General features: G+C 38.8%; 1 protein-coding gene across 2 annotated transcripts in view; it reads left to right on the top strand.

Annotated features, from left to right (window-relative positions):
* The first annotated feature begins 3,341 nt into the window (after positions 1-3,341).
* Positions 3,342-22,810, top strand: part of CLTB (clathrin light chain B) — a 36,839-nt gene continuing 17,370 nt past the window's right edge. The window contains exons 1-2 of one of the 2 annotated variants that reach the window (XM_031953722.1): positions 3,342-3,763; positions 17,820-17,866. In XM_031953722.1, coding sequence (XP_031809582.1) covers positions 3,586-3,763; positions 17,820-17,866 — 225 coding nt within the window. In that variant the 5' untranslated portion in view covers positions 3,342-3,585. The remainder of the gene's footprint in view (positions 3,764-17,819; positions 17,867-22,810) is intronic. The other variant, XM_003756863.4, reaches the window with a different exon arrangement.

Raw genomic sequence — 22,810 nt, 5'->3', positions numbered from 1 at the left:
CTGAATGTCAAAGGGAAAATTAAAAGTAGGAACTGGCTCTATGAAGAAAGCAATAAAATAAAGTATTGACTAATTTTGTTTTTTAAAAAAAGAAAGACAAATTACCAGTATCAAAAATGAAAAGGATAACTGCACAACTATGAAGATGAAATAAAAGCAAGTCAATAAAACTGACTAAGTAAAATGATAATGATAATAAAATGTCTAAGTAAATAAATAAAATAATAAAATGACTAAGTAAAATGATAATAAAAATTCTACCAAACATTTAAAGGACATTTATAATACTATGTAAAATGCTTTTGAAAAAATTGGTAGATTTCTACCTATCAAATTCCTTTTATGACACAAATATAGTTAATTAAAAAAACTAATGTCAAAACAATTAACAACTTTAGAAAAACTTCATGTTATAAAATAAACCCACACAAATCATCAGTATTTCTATATATTACTCAGAGAAGTCAGCAAGAAGAGATAGAAAGCAAAATTTCATTTTAAATACTTGTAGATATTGTAAAATACTTGGGAGTCTACCTGCCAAGATACACAGAAATTATATTAAACAATTAAAAAACATTCTTCCCACAAATAAAGACAGATCTAAATAACTGAAGACATATTGAATATTCATGGGAAGGCTAAACCAACCTAATAAAAATTATGTTACTACTTAAATTAGTTTAATTCTTAGTGCCACTTCAAACTAACAAAGAGTTACTTTATAAAATTGGAAAAATAATAACAAAATTAATCTGGGAAGAACAAAAAGTCAAGAATATCGAGGGAATCAATTTTTTAAAAAAAGTTTTGTAAAGGAAGGAAGTACCAAAGTACCAAAATTTGAACTATACCAAAAAGCTGTAAATCATCAATAATTTGGTACTAGACAAAACAGAGTGGATTAACAGAACAGATTGGGTACACAACATGCAGAAGGAAATGAGCATAATAACCTAGTATTTGATAAACTCAAAACATTTCAACTAGCATTTCAACTATTTGGGCAGGAACTCATTATTTGAGAGAAACCGTTGAGAAACTTGGATAGTGGTCTGGCAGAAACTGAGCATAGATCAACATCTCACACTGTATAATAAACTAAATTCAAAATGGGTACATTATTTAAATATTAAAAAATGATAGCAAAAGCAAATTAGGGGAGCATGAAAGAAATTACCTGTCAGATTTATGGACAAAGGATTCATGAATAAACAAGAAATAGAGATGTTCATAGGAGGTAGGATGGATAATTTTAAGTACGTAAAAATTAAAAAGTTTTTACACAAACAAAACCAATGCAGATAAAATTAGAAGAAAAGCAGGAAAGTGTATACATTTGATAGTAAGCTTCTCTAATAAATGTCTCATTTCTCAAATATATAGGAAAATTAAATAAATTTATAAGAATGAGTCATTCCCCAATTGATAAATGGTCAAGGGATATAAACAAAAGAATAAATCAAAGCCATCAATAGTAATATAAGAAAATATCCCTAAATCACTAATCATTAGAGAAAAAGCAAATTAAAACACTTCTGAGATATTACCTCACACCTGTCAGGCTAATGACAGAAAAGGAAAGGACAAATACTGGAGGAGATGTGGGAAAATAAGCATGCTAATCTATTTATGGTGCACTAGTCCAACAATTCTGAAGAGCAGTTTGGAACTATGCTCCCAAAGCTATAAATCTTTATCCTTGCAATACCACTAGGAGATCTATACTTAATAAGATCAAAGAAAAATGAAAAGGACCCATTATGTACATACACAAAACTATTAAAGCAGCTCTTTTATATTTATAGCAAAGAAATGGGAACTGAGATGATGCCCTTTGATCGGGGAGTGGCTGTACAAGTTATAATATATGAATTGTGATGAAATACTATTATGCTATAAGAAATGAAGAGAATAGTTTCAGAGAAACCTCTTAAGATTTATATGAATTGCTGCAAATCAGGATTTACACAGAAAAAGCAATATTGAAAACATAATTGTTAAAGACTTAATAAATCTGATCAATACAATGATACACAACAATTCCCAAAGACTCATTATGAAAAATACTATCCACCTCCAGAGAACTGATGGAACTAATGGATTCAGAATCTTCTCTCTCTCTCTCTCCTACTCCTTTCTCTGACACGCCCCTCCTCTTTTTCTCTCTCACTTTCTCTTTATCTCGTTCCCCCCCCCTTTTTTTAAGAACATGGCTAATGTAGAAATGAGTTTTGCATAACTTCGTTTGTATAATGGGTATTATATTTCTTCACAATGGAATGGGAAGGGGTGGAAGGAGGGAAAAAAACGGGAACAAAAAAATTGAATATATATATATATATATATACATTAAAAAAAAAAAAAAAAAAAAGAACCTTCCTCCCCATTAGTAAAAGTGAGAATATACAGCTAGGTGATCCTACGGATAGAGTGTTAGAGCTGGAGTCAGGAAGATCTCATTTCAAATTCATCCTTCAGTCACTTTATCTGTTTATCTCAGTTTCCTCAACTGTAAAATAAGTATAAAAGTACCTATCTCCCAGTATTTTGTGAGGATCAAAGGAAATAAATGTAAAGAATTTAGCATAATACCTGGAACATAGTAGGTGCTATATAAATTCTGACTATTACTTATTACCTCCAGAGGCAGTTTATTCCAAGACCTCACCCTACCTCCATTCTTCCTAGTTCTGATCTCAGGGTCCAAGCAGATTAAATCTTATTTTTTTCTGAGGCAATTGGGGTTAAATGATTTGCCCAGGGTCACACAGCTAGGAAGTGTTAAGTGTCTGAGATTGGATTTGAACTCGGGTCCTCCTGACTTCAGAACTTCAGGGCTGGTGCTCTAGCCACTGCGCCACCTAGCTGCCTCCGTCTTATTCTTTTTCAAAGAAAATAACGTCGAAGCTTCGTCAACTTCTCCCCACTATCTGTTTGAGGAAACTCTAAGGCTTTGGCGTGTGAAATGACTTGTCCAAGGACATACGGCTTGTAAATGGCCCAGCTCAAAATCAACCCGAGTTCTCCGCGGCTCTCAGACCATTGCTCATTCCGCTACATCATACTATAGGCCAGAACTGTACTCGTTCCTCCGGATAGTACAGATCAGAGCACAGCTGGACTATGGCCTCCCATTTTCAGGACAACGCCGTGCCTTTAATAATTTACTCCCGGCTTGTCGGCGCATCTACCTTGAACCATATTCTAGCTCCTGAGGTCTTCTGCATTTTTGCGGTGGATTTTTTGAACCTACTCTCTCTGAGACCCTCCCACCCTTGCTAGTCCGCCAGTGACTATTGACATCACCAAATTCCCTGCTTTCGGACAGGCTCCTCCCCGCGACGCTTCCTTTAGCCGCAGTGACAGCTGAGCCCCGATAGGAAGCGATCTCTTGGCGGTGCTGGGCCCAGCTCCGGCCTCCTGCCCCCCCACCCCCCCCAGGCCGGGCTCCGCTCCGCTGGCAGTGTCGGGTTACTGCTGTGTCCTGCGCGCCAGGGGGTGGGGTAGAGGGGTGGGCAGAGGAGTAGGCACTCGGGCTGGGCACACATTCGGCGAGGCAGTGGATACACGGTCCGGTAAACTATGGCTGATGACTTCGGCTTATTCTCCTCCGGCAGTGGGGCCCCGGGGCCAGCCGAGGAGGACCCCGCAGCTGCTTTCCTGGCCCAGCAGGAGAGTGAGATCGCAGGCATTGAAAACGATGATGAGGGTTTTGGAGGTGCTGCGGGAGCCCTGCAGCAGCCGGCAGCTGAAAATGGAAGTAAGTAGTCTGGTGATTGAGGAGCTGTGGGCAAGAGCCAGCGGGGATGTCTAGTCTGAAGTGGGCTCAGACGTGGGGGCGGGGAGGGGAGCCGGGGCAGTGGGTGAGCTTGAAACTCTGCTGGACACCTGAGACCCCGCCAAGGCCCAGGCTGTAATTCCAGAGGCCAGGATCTCTGCCAAACGACAGGCCAGTCTGGTGAGGGAGTCAAGAAGCCCAGCAGGAGCTAGGTGAAGGGCTGAAGGTGTATCTGGCAGCCAGCCATCTGCAGTTCCTAGACCAGGGAACTTGAAGGCACAACTCCGAGAGGGAATGGTCTGATCCTGCCAACTCCAAGATTCCAGAGGAAGGGCCGTAACCATTGCGGGCCACTCCATATAGAGAAGGAGCCAAGGTTCATTCTGTCTTCCTCCCATTCCAGATGGGTCTGAAAAGGGCAATAAATAAACTGAGGTTAGGAGCTTGTGTGCAAGAAGAGATATTCACAATCCGCCCCAGTTGCAGTGCCCTCAGAAAGTGTGTTGGAGTGGGGCACAGGAGTAGGGGCAGATCACCTGTTTCTAACTTTCTACGTGATTTTGGTCAATTCACTTCCCCTCAGGTGGCCTCTATCTCATCTATAAATGAAGATAGTCTATGAGGTCCATTTCAGCTCTAGACTTTCTGTGTTTTTTATGATCAGATCAAAACAACCATTTACAAAGTAGTGTGAAATAATAATTAACATTTATATAGGTCTTTAAATTTTACTAAGCACTTTCCTCCCAATGCCCCTAAGAGTTAGGCAGAGCCAGGATTATTAATCCAGTTTTACCGATAAGGAAACTGAGACTCAAACAGAGCCACTCCCCAGTTAACAGCAGAATTAGCTTTTGAGTCTATTCTCACCTCCACATTTGAGTTCTTTCCATTATTTATTAATAATTCTGTGTTCAAACATTATATAGGAGATACAAAGTAGCATTAGATAGGTTATCTTGCCTACCATAAGCTTACAATATCCCACTGGTTATCTAAGAATAACATTTGGAATCTTTGATAGACTGGGAGGGAGGGAAGAAGGAAGACAAAGGGGTCCAAGGACTACTTACACTTTTACTAGATTGCTAGGACCTTTCACAATTTGTTTCTAAAATGACTAATCAAAATTGTGCCTAGGGCAAATGAAGTTGGGGGATAGAAAGCATAGTAGATTGTGGGACACTTCTACTTATCCCACAGAGAGCCCTGGTCTTTGTTCCCATGGAGATCAGCAGGAAGTGAACCCTGAGAGTTGTCCTGGCTACCTGGAGATGGTGGGCAAGGGCAATTGTACCCTTTACTTGGATTGTAAGGCAAAATAGCAATAGTTTTTATCAATTCCTGCCTGCCCCTCCCACCCCTACACCAACTCCATTTTAGCATTCTAGAGCCCCATCCTCCTTGTACTAATTATGGTTCTGATACCTCCCCTCTTTGGGCCTAACAAAATTGAAATATATGGTCTCTAAGGTTCCTTCCTGTTCTAAAATTGAGTATGTTGTTTCAAGGTATTTTTATTTCCAGTATTCTGTGTTCTAAGTTCCTTTCTAGTTCTGACATTCTGTGTTCCTGTGAAGCAAGTAGCAAAGGTAGAAGTCTTCCTTTTACAGGAAGAACTGAGGCTCAGAGAATAAAGTATCTTGTTCATAGTCACTCAGCCAATCAGTTTTAACACCCTACTCTCTTGGCTCCCTGTTGTATAGTCAGAGCCCAGAGGATGAAAGTAAACTGTCTAAGGACAAATGGGCTAGTTTGGGATTTAAACCTGTATTTTCAAATTCCAAATCCAAATTTAAATTCCAAATTTTAAAATAAGGGTTTAAATTCCATACTCAGAGATATTCTTCACTACACTACAACTGCCTCTCAACAAACTCCCTTCCAGCTTTGACCTTGCAGATTCTGATGTCCCTTTCAGCTCTCACATTCTGTATTCTGAGATCACTTTCAGCTCTGGCAATCTGTGACTCGAAAGTCTCCATAGTTTGAATATTTATAAAATAATGAGGTCTCTCCTTTTATTTTTGGAAAAGTGTGCTTATGCTGCTTAATCAAAACCAGATACTCCCTTATGGATATTATGTCTCAAATGATGTTTGATTTCTTTTTTTATTCTGATGGGGTTTTGTGATGGCAACATGGTTTGACAAGGTTTCTCACCCCAAATGGTCTGACGGGTGCAGAAGTTTAAAATTAAGTGCTCTAGGCCATCTCCACAGTACTGGTCACCATTATCAGAGGAGCTTTTCAGTTTAACAAACATTTGTAAACTCCTATGGTCACAGCTGAGTGCTGAGCATAAAAAGATATCTGTCTTCTTATACATAAATAGATATAATAAAAGCATTTGTTCTTACTGCATTTACAATCTAATGAGGGGAAGATGAGTACATGGACAACCATGAAACAAGAGAGAATAAAATAGGCATGAGAGGCTTAGGAAAAGTACTAGACGAAATTTGAGGAAGGAGAGATCACTTGCTGTTAAGGTGGTAGGAAGGGCTTCTTGAAGGAGGTAGCCTTCATCTTGAAGGAAGAGAGGGACTTCTTTCATCAGAGATAAGAGATAAAAAGGTAAGTTCATTCCACTGAAGAGTTTGAAAACATGGGAAATACATGAGAGTGAATAGGAGTTAATAATAACTCACAGGCTCTGACTCTTAAACAAAAGCAGAGGAAGAAGCTTTGGTCCCACCCTTTCTATTCTTCAGGCCCCTTTTTTCCTGCTCCTACTCATGTCTGTCCCTTTTTACAGTTTCTCTGGGTTGGAAGGGACATTGCTACAGAGAATTCAGTTCTCAGGGAAGAGTCGATAAATGTGGGAGAAACTGGGCCCTATGAGTGTCCCATAAATTAGACAGAAATCAACCATTTGGTTGGTACATTCCCTCCCTGATAGGGCTTCACATTTTAATACAGTCCAAAAGGTGGTAAAGCTGGCAAAAAGGGAGAAGAATAAGTGTTCTAAGGAGGACAATCGGAATGATAGTGAGGATTTGCAATGATACCACATAGGAATCAGCTAGAGTAACTAGAGATGTTTAACCTAGAGAAGACCCATGATCTCTGTCTTCAAGTATTTGAAGGGCAGTCTTGTTGAGCAGGAACTGGTCTTGTCCTGCTTGGCCCCAGAGGGCAGGATAAGGAGAGTGTTTCAGAGTTTCAGAGAGGCAGATTTTGAAGATAAAGAAAACTGATTAATAACCGGAGAGATGCCTCGGTGTGGAATAGTCTGCTGTGGGACATAGTGAATTCCCCATCGGTGAAGATCTGTAAGCAGTGGGAGGATGACCATTTGTCAAAGATGTTTTTGAGAGGAATTCTCTTGTTAGCATTATATCCCTTCTGCAGTTCTTTCCTACTTTCATATTCTTTGATTCTAAGATGAATGCAAATAAGGAGGTCAGATACCAGGCTGTCAGAAAAGTCCAGGCATGAAGAGGAGTTTGGATTTGAGAGCTTTTCTTCTTACTTTTGAGATTCTATAGTTCTGAGCATCTTTGCTCTCTTTCGTTCCAAGGGCTAAAGGAAGAAAGGAGGAGTGAAAGCCTTCCAAATTCTCTCTCCTCCCTCTTTCTCTCCCCCTCCTTTAGCTGATTCTGCTGTTTTAAATGGGGCAGGAGAATGGCAGTAGAAAGAGAAGTGTTGCAGGAGGGGCAGCACTGTCAGACCAGCCCAACTGAGAAGTCAGCAGGCTGGGTGTGGGAAGGAGGGTGTGGATCGAGTATAAATTACTGTGGGCCAATTATCTAGGCGGGGCTGAAGATTCTGGGGAGGGGGTGGGAGGGGGTACTGGGAAGGGAAGATGTAGATTCTGTAGGAAAACTGAAAGTTAAACAGTTGAAAGTCACTGGAGGTCTAGGACTGGGTAGAGATTGTGCCTGGGCTTCCCTCTGCCTCTCTTTGTTCAGTATCCTTTCTTTTACTATTTAGACCATAATCCTTTCTCCCTGAAATGGACCTTTCTTAGTTTGAGGAGCCTCTAGGTGTCTGGATGGTCAGTGATATAGAATGTTAGAGCTGGGATAGGCTCCAAAATTTGGAATTAGCATGTAAATATAGGGAAGGTAGACCTGGAAAGAAATCTTTTGAGAGGCAGCTCTGAAAAATCACTGAACTTGAAGTTAAGAATTTATTTTCTGTAAACTTTTACTATTAACCTCCTGACTCCAACTTGAACTAGTTCTGGGTTCTCAACAACTAGGTTCACCCCTCTGACTCTCTGTTTCAGTAATCCATGATTTAATGGATGTGTGTTATTCCCTGCATTGCCAAAATTTACAAAAACCCTCTTCTTCCCCCCCACCCCTTAAAATTTATGAGATGGTATTTGATTGTTGCAGTGGCTCAAAAAATTCCTTACTCTTTGGATAACTTTGATAATGAACCGTTTTGACTCTAGTGACATCTTTCTAACTTGGTAAGATCTGTTAGAACTTGGGGTCAAATCCTTTGAGAACCAAGGATCACCTACATATTATAAGGAAGCTCCAGAAGAGGACTTAAAATGTAAAATGGAAATGATACTATTTGTACTAATTACTCTACAAGAGACTTCATTCCCAGGTATTTTCAGTAACAGGAACTAAAAGAAGATAAGAAATTAACACAATTCAGACAAACAATATTATGCTGAATCATATCACTCAATCAGTCAACATGCAATTATTAAGCATCTAATATATGCTGACTTTGCTACAGATGCAAAGTCAAAAAATGAAGCATTTCTTCCTTCAATTAAGTTAACAAAAGCATAAATATAACATATGTATATGTTTACAGATGTATTAGCTAGGAACTTATATATTATATATAGTGTGTATATATTTATGTATATGTGCATGACATATTTATGCTTTTGTTGTCTTCCTATACAAACATATGTTGTATGTATGTATGTATATGTGTGTGTGTGCACGGGTGTTTATGTATGCATGTATATTTTTTGTTTACTTTCTATACAAATCATTACCTGATTGCCTGAACTACTTATGCTCTTCCTTAAAAACCAAAACCAAGAGATTTAGACTTAAGAAACCTCGTTTTAAGAACCTAGCTCTAATTCATACTAGCAGTGTACACACCCTTTCTGAATATTCTACTCCTTCATCTATCAAATGAGGGTAAGGCTTTTTTTATTCTTTGCCTCCCACAGTCATTGTGAAAAAAGGTTCTTTGCCAATCTTGAAGTGCCATACAAATGTAAACTCATATTTTTCTGTGTCATAAGCCCAAGAAATCAGAGACCTGGACCCTCCTATCCTTAACTATTTTGTTTGGAAATGTGGGGCTAGGGGTATCTGGTTTGATCCTTAGCCTAAAAAACACCAAATTGATGTCATGTTTTAGAACTTAAGCTTGTAGTTGGTGAGCCCATCCCTGGTATTTTATTTCCCATCTTCTAATTTTATATCAGCTTTGGGTCAGGGCTCCACTGGCTAACCTTGACTCAAGTAGAGTCAATTGAGTCTAGATTCCTAGCCTTGGTCTCTTATTTGATGAGTCACTTTGTGGTCAATCAGTTTATTGGCAGGACAGTAACAACCCCACGATAATGTCCTTTCCCATGGACTAGATAGATAATTTCTTAAGTGCAGGGAGCACTCAAAGATAGCTAAGTGGCAAAAATGGATAGAGGGCTGAGTCAGGAGTCAGGAAAACCCAAGTTCAAGTTCTGCCTCAGACACTCACTAACTGTGTGACCCTGGGCAAATCAGTTTACCCAGTTTGTTTCAGCTTCAACATCTGTAAAATGAGCTGGAGAAGGAAATAGCAAACTATTCTAGTATCTTTGCCAAGAATTGAGGTCACAAAGAGTGTGACAGGACTGAACAACTACAAGAAAATCTCTAAAGCCCCTTCTAGCTCTCAATTTTAAGATTTGAACTAAAGGCAAATGTCTTTGAGTAGTAATAGGAACCTTCCCAGCCTTGAAATATAGTCGTGTACAATCCTTTCCACTTCTTGGCTGATTGGCGTAGGCTGATGGGAGATTGGAGACCAAATCCTGAATCTAACAGTAATTATATGTGAGTTTCTTTCCCTTTTTGAGTCATAGTTTTCTCTTCTGTAAGGCAAGGATAATGATGTTGACACTATCTACCTCCCAGAGTTAATTAAGGGTACTGGTGGGCATCACATCTACACTATGTAGTAGCTTTTTGTAAGAGCCTGAGTGGGACTGTGTGCTGTATACTATCAACAGCAGATTTCTTGCCATCACACCATCATTCCTGGAAGGCATACAATACTACAAACATTTGCTAAATTAAAAAATTTAGAACTACATAGACTAGATGGCCACCAAAGTTCTTTTAATTCTAGAGTTCTAGAATTCTGTTGGTCTCTGCCAAAGGGAAGGAATTTTAATGAGCATTGACTAATAGAATTAGACATTAATTCATTAATCATTGCTTTTGGGGCCTAGTCATTCAACTACTTCAGAATCTCCTTATTTGTATTTTCATTCTTTAACTCTTCATATTGTATGCAAGGATAATTTGAGAACTTTTATCAAGAGTCTTACTGAAATCAAGATCTTTTATGTATTTGGACTTGTCCCCAACAATATAGTCACTTTTGTCAAACTATAATGTTTTAGACACAGTAGTCATTTTGGAATTCATTAAACCTGTGGCCTTATTGATGTGCAGTGATGCAGGTGGTCACCCCTCCCTGCTCTCACTCTATGTGATTTTTGTCCAAAGTAGAATTTTTGAAAGCCCCTAAGAGGACATTCAAGGCAACTTCATACTCAGAAAATTTTAGCCCCTTTTATAGCAGCCCTGACAGGGAGCCATTTAGCTGCTTTTTGAACATTCAAGTGATAAGGGGATCACTTTCTCATGAGGAAGCTAATTTCATATTGGAACAGTTCTGATTATTAAGAAGTTATGCCTTATATTAAACTAAACTCTTCCCTTCAACTTCCACAGAGCATTCCTAGTTTTGCCATCTGTAGGCACAAAGAAGTCTCTTCTCTCTGCCATGTATTAGCTAATATTAAATAGTATTTTAATATTTTATGGAGTAGATATTTTAATATTTTCAAAGCTTTTTTTTGCATTATTTTATGCCTCATGTGAGACTCAAACACTGGAAGGTAGGTGCTATTATTATCATAGCTATGTTACAGATGAAGAAACTGGGGCAAGCAGTATTTAAATGACTTGCTTAGTGTTATGCAGCTAGTAAATGTCTAAGGCAGGATTCAAACTCAGATCTCTCTGACTACAAGGATGGCACATTCTTTACTTTCACTGTCAGCTAGCCACCACTACATGATAGCACTTCAAATATTTGAAGACAGGGACCATGAAAACTTCTCATTAGCTTAAGCCTGATCTTCTCATTTCTAGGCTAGATATCTCCAATTTCTTCAATTGATTTTGGATTAATTGGACAAGGACATGTACCCTCCATGATCATATTGATCCATTCATTAATCACTGGTTTTCAGATGAAGCCATTCAACTCATTCTAAATTCACCTTATATGCACATTTCTCTACCTAATCCACAAAGAGATCTAAAGAGATTTCATCAAATGCCATAATTTGGTCTCCAGACCTTTGACCCATTTTGGTTACCTACCTCTGGACACATTCCAGCTTGTTATTGTCCTTTTTAAAATGGGACATCCAGAACTGAACACAGCCCTCCAGCAATAGCAGGCATCTGATCACTTTCCTTGTTCTAGACACCATGCTTCTATTTATGCAACCTAAGATCCCCTCAGATTTCGTAGAGGCTATGTCACACTGTTGACTCATTCTGAACCTGCAGTCTACTAAAATCCCTAGATATCTTTCACATGAACTGTGGTCTCATCATGCCTCTGCCAAATTAATGTAGATGATTTTTTAAATCTTAGTATATGATTTTTTTATTGATACATTTTGTTTTTAAGTTACATTCATTTCTCAAGTGACTATTTCCTTGTAACAAAGATTTCTTTTTTAAAGAGAAAAGGAAAAAAAAAACATTTAGCAAAGTCTTTTAGTATACAATTATTTTACATGTACTTTCTTTTCACTAACATCCAGCTCTGATGTCTCATCATAGTGGGTAACTAGCATCTTGCAGGTTATACAGGTGGAACAGCTCCGACAGGTCCTAACACAGTGGAAAGGTTTTGTATAAGAAATAGCAAAAAAGCAGCTAGATGGTGCAGCACTCCAGTCAGGAAACCCTGAGTTCAAATTTGGCCTCAGACATTAAGTACATACTAGCTGTGTGATCCTGGGCAAGTCACTTAACCCCAGTTGTTTTGAAGAAAGAAAGGAAGGAAGGAAGGAAGGAAGGAAGGAAGGAAGGAAGGAAGGAAGGAAGGAAGGAAGGAAGGAAGGAAGGAAGAAGGAAAGAAAGAAAGAAAGAAAGAAAGAAAGAAAGGAAGGAAGGGAAGAAAGAAAGGAAGGAAGGAAGGGAAGAAAGAAAGAAAGAAAGGGAGGGAAGAAGGAAAAAAGGAAGGAAGGAAGAGGGGAGGAAGAAAGAAAAAAGGAAAGAAGAAAGAGGGGATGAAGCAAGAAAGAAAGGAAGAAAGAGGGGATGAAGGAAGGAGAGAGGGAGAAAAGATGGAAGGAAGGAAAGAAATAGCAAAACTGGAGTCTTAAGAATCAGCCTCGCCAAGTTCAGAAAAGCATATCTCTGAATTGATTGTAATGATGATTTAAAAAAAAAAAACATATAACAACTATCAAAGATGAGGTACCAAGTCATAGAGGAATTTCAATCTGTACTAGTGAAAAATATCAACACGAATGGAATCATTGATCTTAGAGCTCACAGTAAGATTTTACATTTATAGCTATTAATTTTTATCTTATGAGACTCATGACCTTAGATTGTCAAGATGTTTTTATGTCTGTTATCCAAATTGTTAGTTCTCTCTCCCAACTTTATGTATTTCCCAAATTGGATAAGCATGCAACTTAGGTTTTTATCATTGTCATTGATAGAAATATTTATCATGGCCCTCTGCAGTAACAACTGTAACAACAACCCAATCACTTTTGGGTTCTAGTCATTTAACTAGTTCAGAATCTATAACTTATCATCTTGTCTACAAAGATGACTTGAGAAATTTTATCAAATGCCTTGCTAAAATCAAGTTACTTTGTGTATTTGTTCTTGTTCCCACCAAACAATACAGTTACTCTTGTCAAACTATAATGTTTTAGACACAGTAGCCCTTTTAAAATTCATTAAACCTGTGACCTTCCTTATATCAATAAGGTGCATGGTACAGATGGCCATCCATCAGTGCTCTCACTCTATTTGATTCTTGTCCATAATCTCTCCTAAATCCCTCATAAATGATCCGCTCAAATGCTGAAGAATGTTCTCTAAGCCTTTTCTGGGGATGGGGGAGGAGCAAAGTGCTTTATGAACATTACCTCATTTGATCTTCATCACATCTCTGAAGTCTGTACTCTTCTAGGTCTTTTAACATTTTATGGGCACCAGTGTAGTATTTGAAATGTCCATTATCTTCTGCTAAATGACCAGCCTACCTCCTTCCTTGATCATGCAGTTCCTAAAAAATACCTTTTTATGCCATTTATTACGTATGAATTTTAAAAAGAAAATGAATCTGTCATGACTTGTTCTTACTGAACTCATGTCAATTCCTAGGGATTTCTCCTCTCATCATAAATCCTTGCAAATCCTTGCTTGATAATTTGTTTCACAGTTTTACTTAGGATCAACATCAAATTCATCTATCTTTAGTTTCTAGACTATAACTCCTCTTCCCCTCCCCTATCAGCTTTTGAAAATAAGGTCCTCTTCCATTTTCTATGATTCTTAAGCAATAGCTCATTCTCTGCAATTCCTCAGCAATTGCCAACAGCAGTGTTCACATATGCATGTTCTTTCAGCACCCTAGGATGTCTGGGCTTGCTAATGTGAACTCATTTAGAATATATTAGTACTCTTTTTCTCACCCAATTTGAATTTCAATTCCCTCTGGTTCTGAATATCAGCTCCACCTCTCTGAGATATATATGTATTTAAATCTGCTTCACTAAAAGTTACTTGTGTGACTATTCCCAGTTTTCTTACCATGCATAATAATCAAAAGCCCATGTGCAGAAATTCTAAATGAGAACATATATGCAAATGTGTAGATATGGAAATATACATATAATGATGAAGTAACTGAAAGGGTTATTTATCTGATCACATGGCACAATCTATACAATATGCATTTTTCATCTACTTTGTTTTTTCAATATATGTGGTATCCCTAGAAGACTAGATTGCTAAATAAGAAAGAGTTCCTAAGTGAGAGAGTCCTGAGGAGAAAATTACATTTTCTGTCAAAGAAAATGATTATTAAATTGGAAAATGGTCATAGATTTGTTATACCTTAGAAAACATTCAGGTAAAATAATAAACTTCTAGGGATTCCATCTGAATGCCTTTGTACCTCTCAGCAGGGAGTCAGTGACCCGCTCTTATGACTTTTCCTCCCAGAACTGACTGCGGGTTTACTTCTATTTATGAAGCAGGAAGCACTGACATTCTTCTTCAGAAAACTCTACAAACTCTGCACATACTAGTTGCATCTCTCTGATAGATATCTGGATATGCTCATCATTTTCAGTTGTATCCAACTTTTTGTTACTCCATTTGGAATTTTTCTGGCAAAGATACAGGAGTAGTTTGCTATTTGTTTCTCCAGTTCATTTTACAGGTAGAGAAACTGAGGCAAACAGAGTTAAGTGACTTGCCCAGGGTCACATAGGTAGTCAGTGTCTGAAGTCTTGAATTTAGGAAAATGAGACTTCCTGATTCCAGGTCTAGTGCTTTATCCACTTATGTATTTGGCTTTTCATAGATTGTTCCATCCTGCCTAAGAACTCTTCACTTTCTTTCATTAGTCAACCATTCCCAGGCATTCTTCTGCCTCCTTAAGGAAGGGCTTGAATTCATTACTCTGTGGGTGGGTGCCTCCCAGGAGGACAAGCATGGCTCAGCCCTTACTGAAAGAGTTCCTTTATTTCCTTCTGCCTACATCCCTCTTCCTTGATGCCCCGTCCTGCCCTACCCTCCTTTGCTAATTGCCTGTTTGCTGCTGCCAGGATCCTAGGAATGCTGCCCCTCCCATGTCACTCCCTGAGACCATATGCTCAGGTGTGACAATCAGCATCCGTTTGCTTAGTCATGAGTTAGCCTGGCAGTAATGAGCACACTTAATCAGTAAACATACACAGATCCTGGACTAGAGTATTTTGAAATTTCTCACCTCTTCCCACCCCTTTTGACTGATGACTCAGTGTAACTGAGTCCCCCATACTGCTCCCCATACTGACCATCATACACAATACAACTCAAGCCTACTGGGGCAGCACTGCACATTTCTGCAGGGAGAGGGAATCTGGCTGGGTTCTTCCTCTTGGCTTGTTGTGTAGTCATTCGGCCGTGTCTGATTCCTCACGACCCCATATGGGGTGTTCTGTTTCCTTCTCCAGTTAATTTTGCATATGAGTAAACTGAGGTAATGTTCAGTGACTTTCTCAGAGTCATAGAATAAGTGTCATGTGTCTGAGATCAGATATGAACTCAGGTCTGGTGCTTTATTAATTGCACCATCTAGCTGCCCTAGTTTGTTGGTTTGTTTTTCATAGTAAGCCTCTTGGAAGTTCAAGGGGTGTCCCAAAATGTTGAGATCCCAGATCAGCATCATGAAGTATCCAAATCAAGAGGCAAAGTTTATCATAATTATAACGCCAATTAAAGCGGGCCAAGTTCCAAAAGAACTTAGCAAAGGACCAGGAGCAAGAAAATAAATTTGTAGGAAAAAGTTAGAGAGACTAGGTACTTCATGTCACTGGTTTTATGGCTTACAAGTGGAGTTGGGGAGTGGTCTGGTTCTGACTGTGCACAGGTGCAGTACTCAGAATTCTCTGGGCAGAGCTGGGAGGAGGGAGCCTTCCGGAGATGTGTTTTTAAGCCTAAAATATCACTAGATCAGGTGGCAGACATACAATTTTGTTCTGCATCTGTGTTAGCTTTAAATAGTTCATTATTGCTTATTAGTCACAGAAACTCTGTTATTACTGACCAAAAGTATGTTATCTGACAGCCTGCAATATTTGTAGCCACAGCATCCTGATCATATAGAATAAACAGGGGCAGGATAGCCTAGGGGAAGAAATATATCATTTTTAACTATATCACTCCCAAGGCCAGGTATCCTTGGTATTCACTGATGATCTTTTTGTTTGTTTTTGTTTTATTTGCTAAGGCAATTGGGGTTAAGTGACTTGCCCAGGGTCACACAGCTAGAAAGTGTTAAGTGTCTGAGACCAAATTTGAACTCGGGTTCTCCTGACTTCAGGGCTGGTGCTCTATCCACTGCACTACCTAGCTGCCCCAGGTATCCTTGGTATTAATGCCACATCCTTCCTGAGGGCTGCACCACATCATAATCTTAATAAATCCTTTTCGTTCATTCATATATACCTCTTTTGAAGTTTTACCTCTCCATTAGAATATAAACTTCTTCAGTTTCAAACATTAATTGAGTGTGGGGTTAGGAATTGTGCTAGGTGCAGGGAAGAGGCAAGATTTGGAGGGAGAAAAAAAAGATCATTTCAGTGATTTCAGTGCTGTATGGAATTCCTACTACCTCTTCTAATGCAGTTCTTCAGTTTTTCTGTAAGTTATAATTTCAAAAACCTGCCTGGGACACATAGGGATTAAATGTCTAGATTAGGGACACACACAAAGCAGGATTTGAATGAAGGTCTTCCCAACAAGATCAAGCATCTGCCAGTCCCTCCTAGGTATTGGGGATACAATCAAGGGTATGTTTGTAAATATTTAACAACCAGCTCTCTGGGGAAAAAAATTTATATATATATTAGGCATGATACACTTTTAAATTTAATCTGCATTATTTGTATTTTCTCCATAACTTTCTCAAGTCCAGACAATAAAAAATAATAATAAATCAAGCTCTGATTTGTAGCATTTACTGATTGTGATTGCTTATACTGAAATTTTTGTTGGGTCCGGCACAACTCAATACAATAATAAAAAACATTAACTGCCCCTGCCTTCAAAGAGTTTACATTATATTGAGAGGATAGAAAACATGTCTTATCTAACTTTGTGTGTTCCTCATTGCTCTTCTGATAGTAGGTGCTTAACATCTTTTTCTTGATTAATTGACCGATTGATTAAAGGGACCATTAGGTGATAGGTCATATAATATCTATAAGATGGGGAAACATTTTCAGAGACATTAAGAGACTTGCCAAGAATCATATAGCTATTAAGTGTCAGAGTAGTGAGTCTAACCTGGTGTTTATTGTTTATAGAAAATTCATTTCCTTATTTATTATGCTGTCACACCCCATAATTTGTTGGAGCTAAATAAAGATCAAAATAACATTTGGTATGCAGAAGAATTCATGGGTCCTTTACTGCAACTCCATAGCTCTCCATGGTCTTTGACTCACAGTTTGGCAACCACTGCAATAAAAAATGCTAGAATGAACTGAGCTTACCATTCTGCATCAATATTCATTAGGAAAAATGGTCTTTAATTTTCCTTTTCTGCTTTTCTCTTCCTGGTTTAAATATTTGTGTTATAAAATGAAATGATGGGACTCCTTTTTGGTTTATTTTTCCAAATCATTTATATGGTTTTGAAATTAGTTGTTCTTTAATTGGTAAAATTACTTGTGAATTCATCTAGCCATAGGGATTTTTTCCTTAGGAAATTAATTGATGACTTATTCAATTTCTTTTTCTAAAATGGAATTATTTAAATATTCTATTTCCTTTTGGATTTTGACAATTATTTTAAAAATCAATAAAATTATTAATTAAAAGAATTAATAAAAATTATTAAAAAGAGATTTCCTCTTATTTTAATCTGGATAATTTATATTTTTGTAAATGTTCATTCATTTCACTTAGATTATCAGATTTATTGGCATATAATTGGGCAAAATATGAGTTTACCATTCTGACCAACAAAAAGTAGTCAATTACATTATTGTGTTTTCTCTTTCTCCTTTTAGCTGGTATTGAAAACACAGGGACTACAGTCAATGGAGATATGTTCCAGGTAAGTAAATTGCCAAACTAGAGTTAAACAAAGTTTCCTGGTTGGTGGCCTGGGTTCAGGCATCTCATTTAGGTCTATTCATTAATTCCTATGAGATTTTGTTTTAAAGAGCAGGAAGAGTGCCTTCCTCTAGCTCTCATTCACTAATAATGGTCGGGGGATTGGGATGGTCATGTCATCAAACTGCATGATTATGTCTCATCATCCTGGTCTGTGCCCAGTTCTCATCAATGGCTATTACTTCCATAACCTGACCTGCTTCCATAACCTTTTGACCCCTATAGATACTCATGAACCAATTTGGACCCTACCAATCAATCAACATTTAACAAATGCCTACTTTGTGAAAAACATTGTTCTAGGTATTGAAGATAAAGAGACAAAAATAAAATAGTCCTTGCCCTCAAGGAGGTTATATTCTATGAGGTAAATATGAATACGTATGTGTATAAACATATACAAAACAAATTAATACAAAGATCATTTGGGAAAGTAAGCACAACTAGGTGAGAGATTGCAAAAGATCTCATAAAGAAGTTGGCACTTAGGCACTGAAGAAAACCAGGTCTTCTCAGAAGAAGAGATGAGAAGGGTTCTTTCTTGGAAAGAACTAGTCTTGGAAGACAGCCTATACAGAAGCACAGAGCCAAGAGATGTAGCATCATGTATGATGAACCGTAGGACTACCAGTTTGGCTAGAATGAAGACTATGTGAATAGGAGCACTTTGTAAAAAGACTGTTGGAATAGATTGGGGTTAGGCTATAAAGAGTTTTAAGTGTGAAAGTCAAATAGGAGTTAATATTTGACTCTAGATGTAAGAAGAAGCCACTGGAGTTTATTGAGTAGTAGAGTATCATGGTTGTACCTAGCTCTTAGAAAAACCATTTTGCCAAACCTACAGAAGGCAAATTCAAGAGGACAAAAACTTGAGGCAAAGAGACTGATTTGGAGGCTTATTAAAATAATTGAGGTATAAGTTAAGGGATTATTAAAGGAACTATTAGAAATTTTATTGGGCCATATCCCTGAAAATCAGCAGCTGGAATTTTAGGTTCTAAGCTCCTAGAAGCCATTTTCTATAATAATCTAGATTAGCAGTTCTTTTCTGGAATTCATTTCTGGACTTTGTTACATACAGTGTCACATAGGGTCAGCCACTTAACCTTATTTAGTCTTTGTAAAATGGAGCTGAAGTACTCAACTCTCATTCACATGTTAAGATCCTATGAGATTCAACTTATAGGTATAGCTATAGAAAATTTTGTTCAGTGATTCTCTTTCTTTTAACAAGTCATTAAACAGGAAGGTGAATACTCATCAAGGATATAAATTAGTGTCTTGAGGAATGCCCTGTGAAAAGACCAAATCAGAGTAATACATATAGATGGTAAGGTCCCCCAAGCCCTGCTATTTGCAGATGACATTGAACTGATTGCATTAAAACTTGGAATAATATGGGACATCCTTAATAAATAAAAAATGGAAATTGCTATTGATATAATACTTGGAGGCTTAAAAAGTGTACACCATAATCCCATTTGGGCCTCAAACAAACCTGTGAATTAAGTGAAACAAATATAAATAGAGAAATTGAGGCAGAGACAAGTTAAATGACTCATCCAAGTCCAAATAAATGTTATTCTAGTCTTTCAGACTTTCAATTTGGTCCTTTATGCACAATATCATACAGTCTTTCAAGAAAACTATGTTGACTTTGGTGCTTTTTGGTCTCATTTCTAAATAGGAAGACCAAAAAAGAGAAAGAAAAATCATGTAAAATCACCCTTCCTAAAATAAGAAGGGATGAAAGGGGAGGGGAAAGAGAAAGAACCTCCCTCCCCCCCAAAAAAACCCTTCTAAAATATAGCCATGAATATTTCATATTGCAGAATACAGAAATATCTGTCCTTCCTTATATCGAATAGAATAAAAAGGAAGATTTGGCTTCAGACCAAAGGGTGATCTTACTTTGGCTCAGTTAGTCACACATATCTCCTGCCCAGGAATTACTCTTTCATGAGCTGTCGGTCTCCTTTTTGGTTCCTCTTCACTAAAAGGTGTGGTAGGCTTTAGAGGCCCATCCATGCCTGTGACTAGAGATAACATCACCCTGCTTTTGCTGCCAGACTGGGAGCTGGGCCCTCCTTAACACTGCACGACTTGGACTGTTAATTTCCCATCATCCTTTAACCCCTCTAGGAGAACCAGTGTATATTCATTCGGTTGGCCACAGTTGATCTTGCCAAAGACCAGGCCAGAGCACAATATGGCGAATTCCATAGGAAATAAAATAAAAGCCTGGACAAGGGCAGTGGCTGGTCCCAAATCACACATTGTCAGAGAGGGTCACTGAGACTTGTTTCTAAAATGCACAGAACAGGAGAACTCCCAGAAGGAATCATGGATAAAGGACACAGCTGTGAAATAAATAGGTTGACACAGGGTGTCATATATAACCCTTTCCATTCTATTGTGTGTATTTAGAAGCGCTCATTTTAATTGACATTTGTTTGTTGATATATAAATGATAATAAGTTCATATGATTTTAAAAATGGGGGGAAAAACGTCTCATAGGCAGTGACCAAGATGGATGTGAACTCGGTGTTCTGACTCTGAATTGACCATGATACCGCATACCCTGAAAAACAGAGGGCTTGCCCCCAGCAGGGAAGGAAGGAGGCTTGTTCTCCTTGGCTTCTGGGGGCAGCGCTGGGGAGGGGGAGGCCAGGAGGATTGCCTAGAAGGGTATTTTTTTCTGAGTGACTATTAGGTGGTGCTAGAGTGCACAGAGTGCGGGGCCTGGAGTCCAGAGGTCTTCCAAAGGTAACCTCAGACCTTTCCTACCTGTGTGACTCTGGGCAAGTCCCTTCACCCTGTGTGCCTCAGTTTCCTCATTTGTAAAATGAGCCGGAGAAGAAAATGGCAAACCAGGCCAGTATCTTCGCCAAGAAAACCCCAAATGGGGCCATGCAGAGTCAGACTGAAAGGACTGAACAAACACGAATTTCTCCCAGTTGCAGGATTTCTGTAAGGGCACTAGTGATGAGGTCAGAGCAGCACTTCCTAGTTCGAAATAAACATATGACAAATTCACAGTGGCCATGCTCTCTGCCAAAGGGGACCTTTATTTAGAAGAGCTTAAAAAGTAAGAGATAAAATAGGCACCAGGAGTCAAATATGAAGCAGAGCTGGAAGAGTCAGAGTTAGAGTGAGGAAAAGACAAGTTTCCCAGGGAGCTCACAGTTAACCAGGAGAAAGGAAATGCTCCAAGAGGTGGGAGTGAGCCGGTTAGATCCACAGAGGAGTTTAGCAGACGCACTGAGCTAGTAAGGGAAAAGACGCCATTGGAGGGGAGGCACTGTGAGGGGGAGAGAATAACCTCATAGTGGGTTTGATCCTGACAAGAACTCTGCAACGATTTTTATCATGAACAGATCTTTTATACAGGAAATACAGCCTTGGGGTTTCTTGGGAAAACTAGGGAAGAAACAGCTGAAATTCAGAGGGAGAGAGCAAGGAGGAGGAGAAGTGCCTGGGAGTCCAGAGTGGGGGTTGGAAGAGGATCCAGATGCAAAACCTGGCAGACCAGGCCCCAGACCTGTCTAAAGCTGATCAACATCTCAAAAGATTGTTTAAAGATATCCAGAGGTTGGGGGTGAACAATGGAGGTAGATAAAGAGTTGTTTCCTCACAACACTATACAAACAGGACAGTCTGGGATTTAATCATATCTGATAATAGCAGGTTGGACTTCTTCCTGACTGGGGAAGCGCAAGTCCACATCACTACTGTTGACGTGTGAGAAATGAGGGTTGAGAGATCTCCTGACAGCTCTGGAATCCCCTGGTCAGTCAAAAGAATTTGCAAACTCCAATGAATATAGACTCAAGGTTTGTGGCAAGAATGGACTTATGCTAAGAAAACAGCTTTCTCAGCAGGAAAACTCCTGTTAGAAATTTTGAAAAAATGGATTTACACAGAGAAGCAACTCAGTGGGCATTCCTGATTAGGAATTAGCAGAGATGGATTGACAGGTCTTGGGTTTTATCGGGTTTGCCCTGTCCCCAAGCTGGGGAGCAGTTCCAGGGACTAATCTTCAATTCAATAGAGGATGTTGACCATGCTCCAAGCCAAAATTTCTAATTGAATGAGATTACTTATCTGGGAGTTTCGTCTACGAAGGTGGGATTCCTCCCAGAGGCTGGGAGAGTTTGAGACTCTGGACCACCTTTCCCCCAAAGATTAAAGGAGACACAGTTTACATCAAGGCCTTTCCAACCCTTCTCCCCAAAGATCAAAGGGAGCACAGTTTACAGCAACATCACTACCATTCTTTCAGAAATTCAAGAGTTCAACCTTGGAATCATCCTTCTTTCCATATCTCTCACTCCACATGTGCAATCAGCCAGCATGATGAGGGCAAGAACCAAAAAAGAGGTTTGGCAGGAATGGATGAGTTTTCCTTGTTCTCCAAGGCGTAAGTTCACAGCAAAGAAATTTCAAGTTCACAGCCATGGAATTTCGCTAAACTCAAAGGCTGTGGTAAAAATCTTTTATTGTTAAAGAAAATACCAAGAGACACTTCCTTGGTGGGCAAATCATTCTCAAGAGAGAAGTGATCTGCAAAAAGACATTTTCTGAAGATCCATTTTATACTTGAGTCTAAGAATTAATATCCTATCAGACTTCCTCCAAGTGCTTATGCAGCAGGACCATTTGGGTTTGTATATCAAAGGAGACATTTCCTGAAGACTCAGTTTATTCATGAGTCTAAGAGAATCCTGTCTCCAGAGGATGCAAGACCATTTGGGTTTGCTATATATATTTTATTGGTGATTTTACATAACTTTACAGGACTCTCAGGTCAAACAGTTTTACTCTCATCAAGTCTTGCCAAGTCTTCCTCCATACAGTCTTTGGCATCTGCTCCCTTCTCACAAC

The sequence above is a fragment of the Sarcophilus harrisii genome, chromosome 2 (genome assembly GCF_902635505.1).
Source record: "Sarcophilus harrisii chromosome 2, mSarHar1.11, whole genome shotgun sequence".
NCBI lineage: Eukaryota > Metazoa > Chordata > Mammalia > Dasyuromorphia > Dasyuridae > Sarcophilus > Sarcophilus harrisii.
Note: the sequence above shows the minus strand (reverse complement) of the source record. Positions and strands in the feature narration are given on the sequence as shown.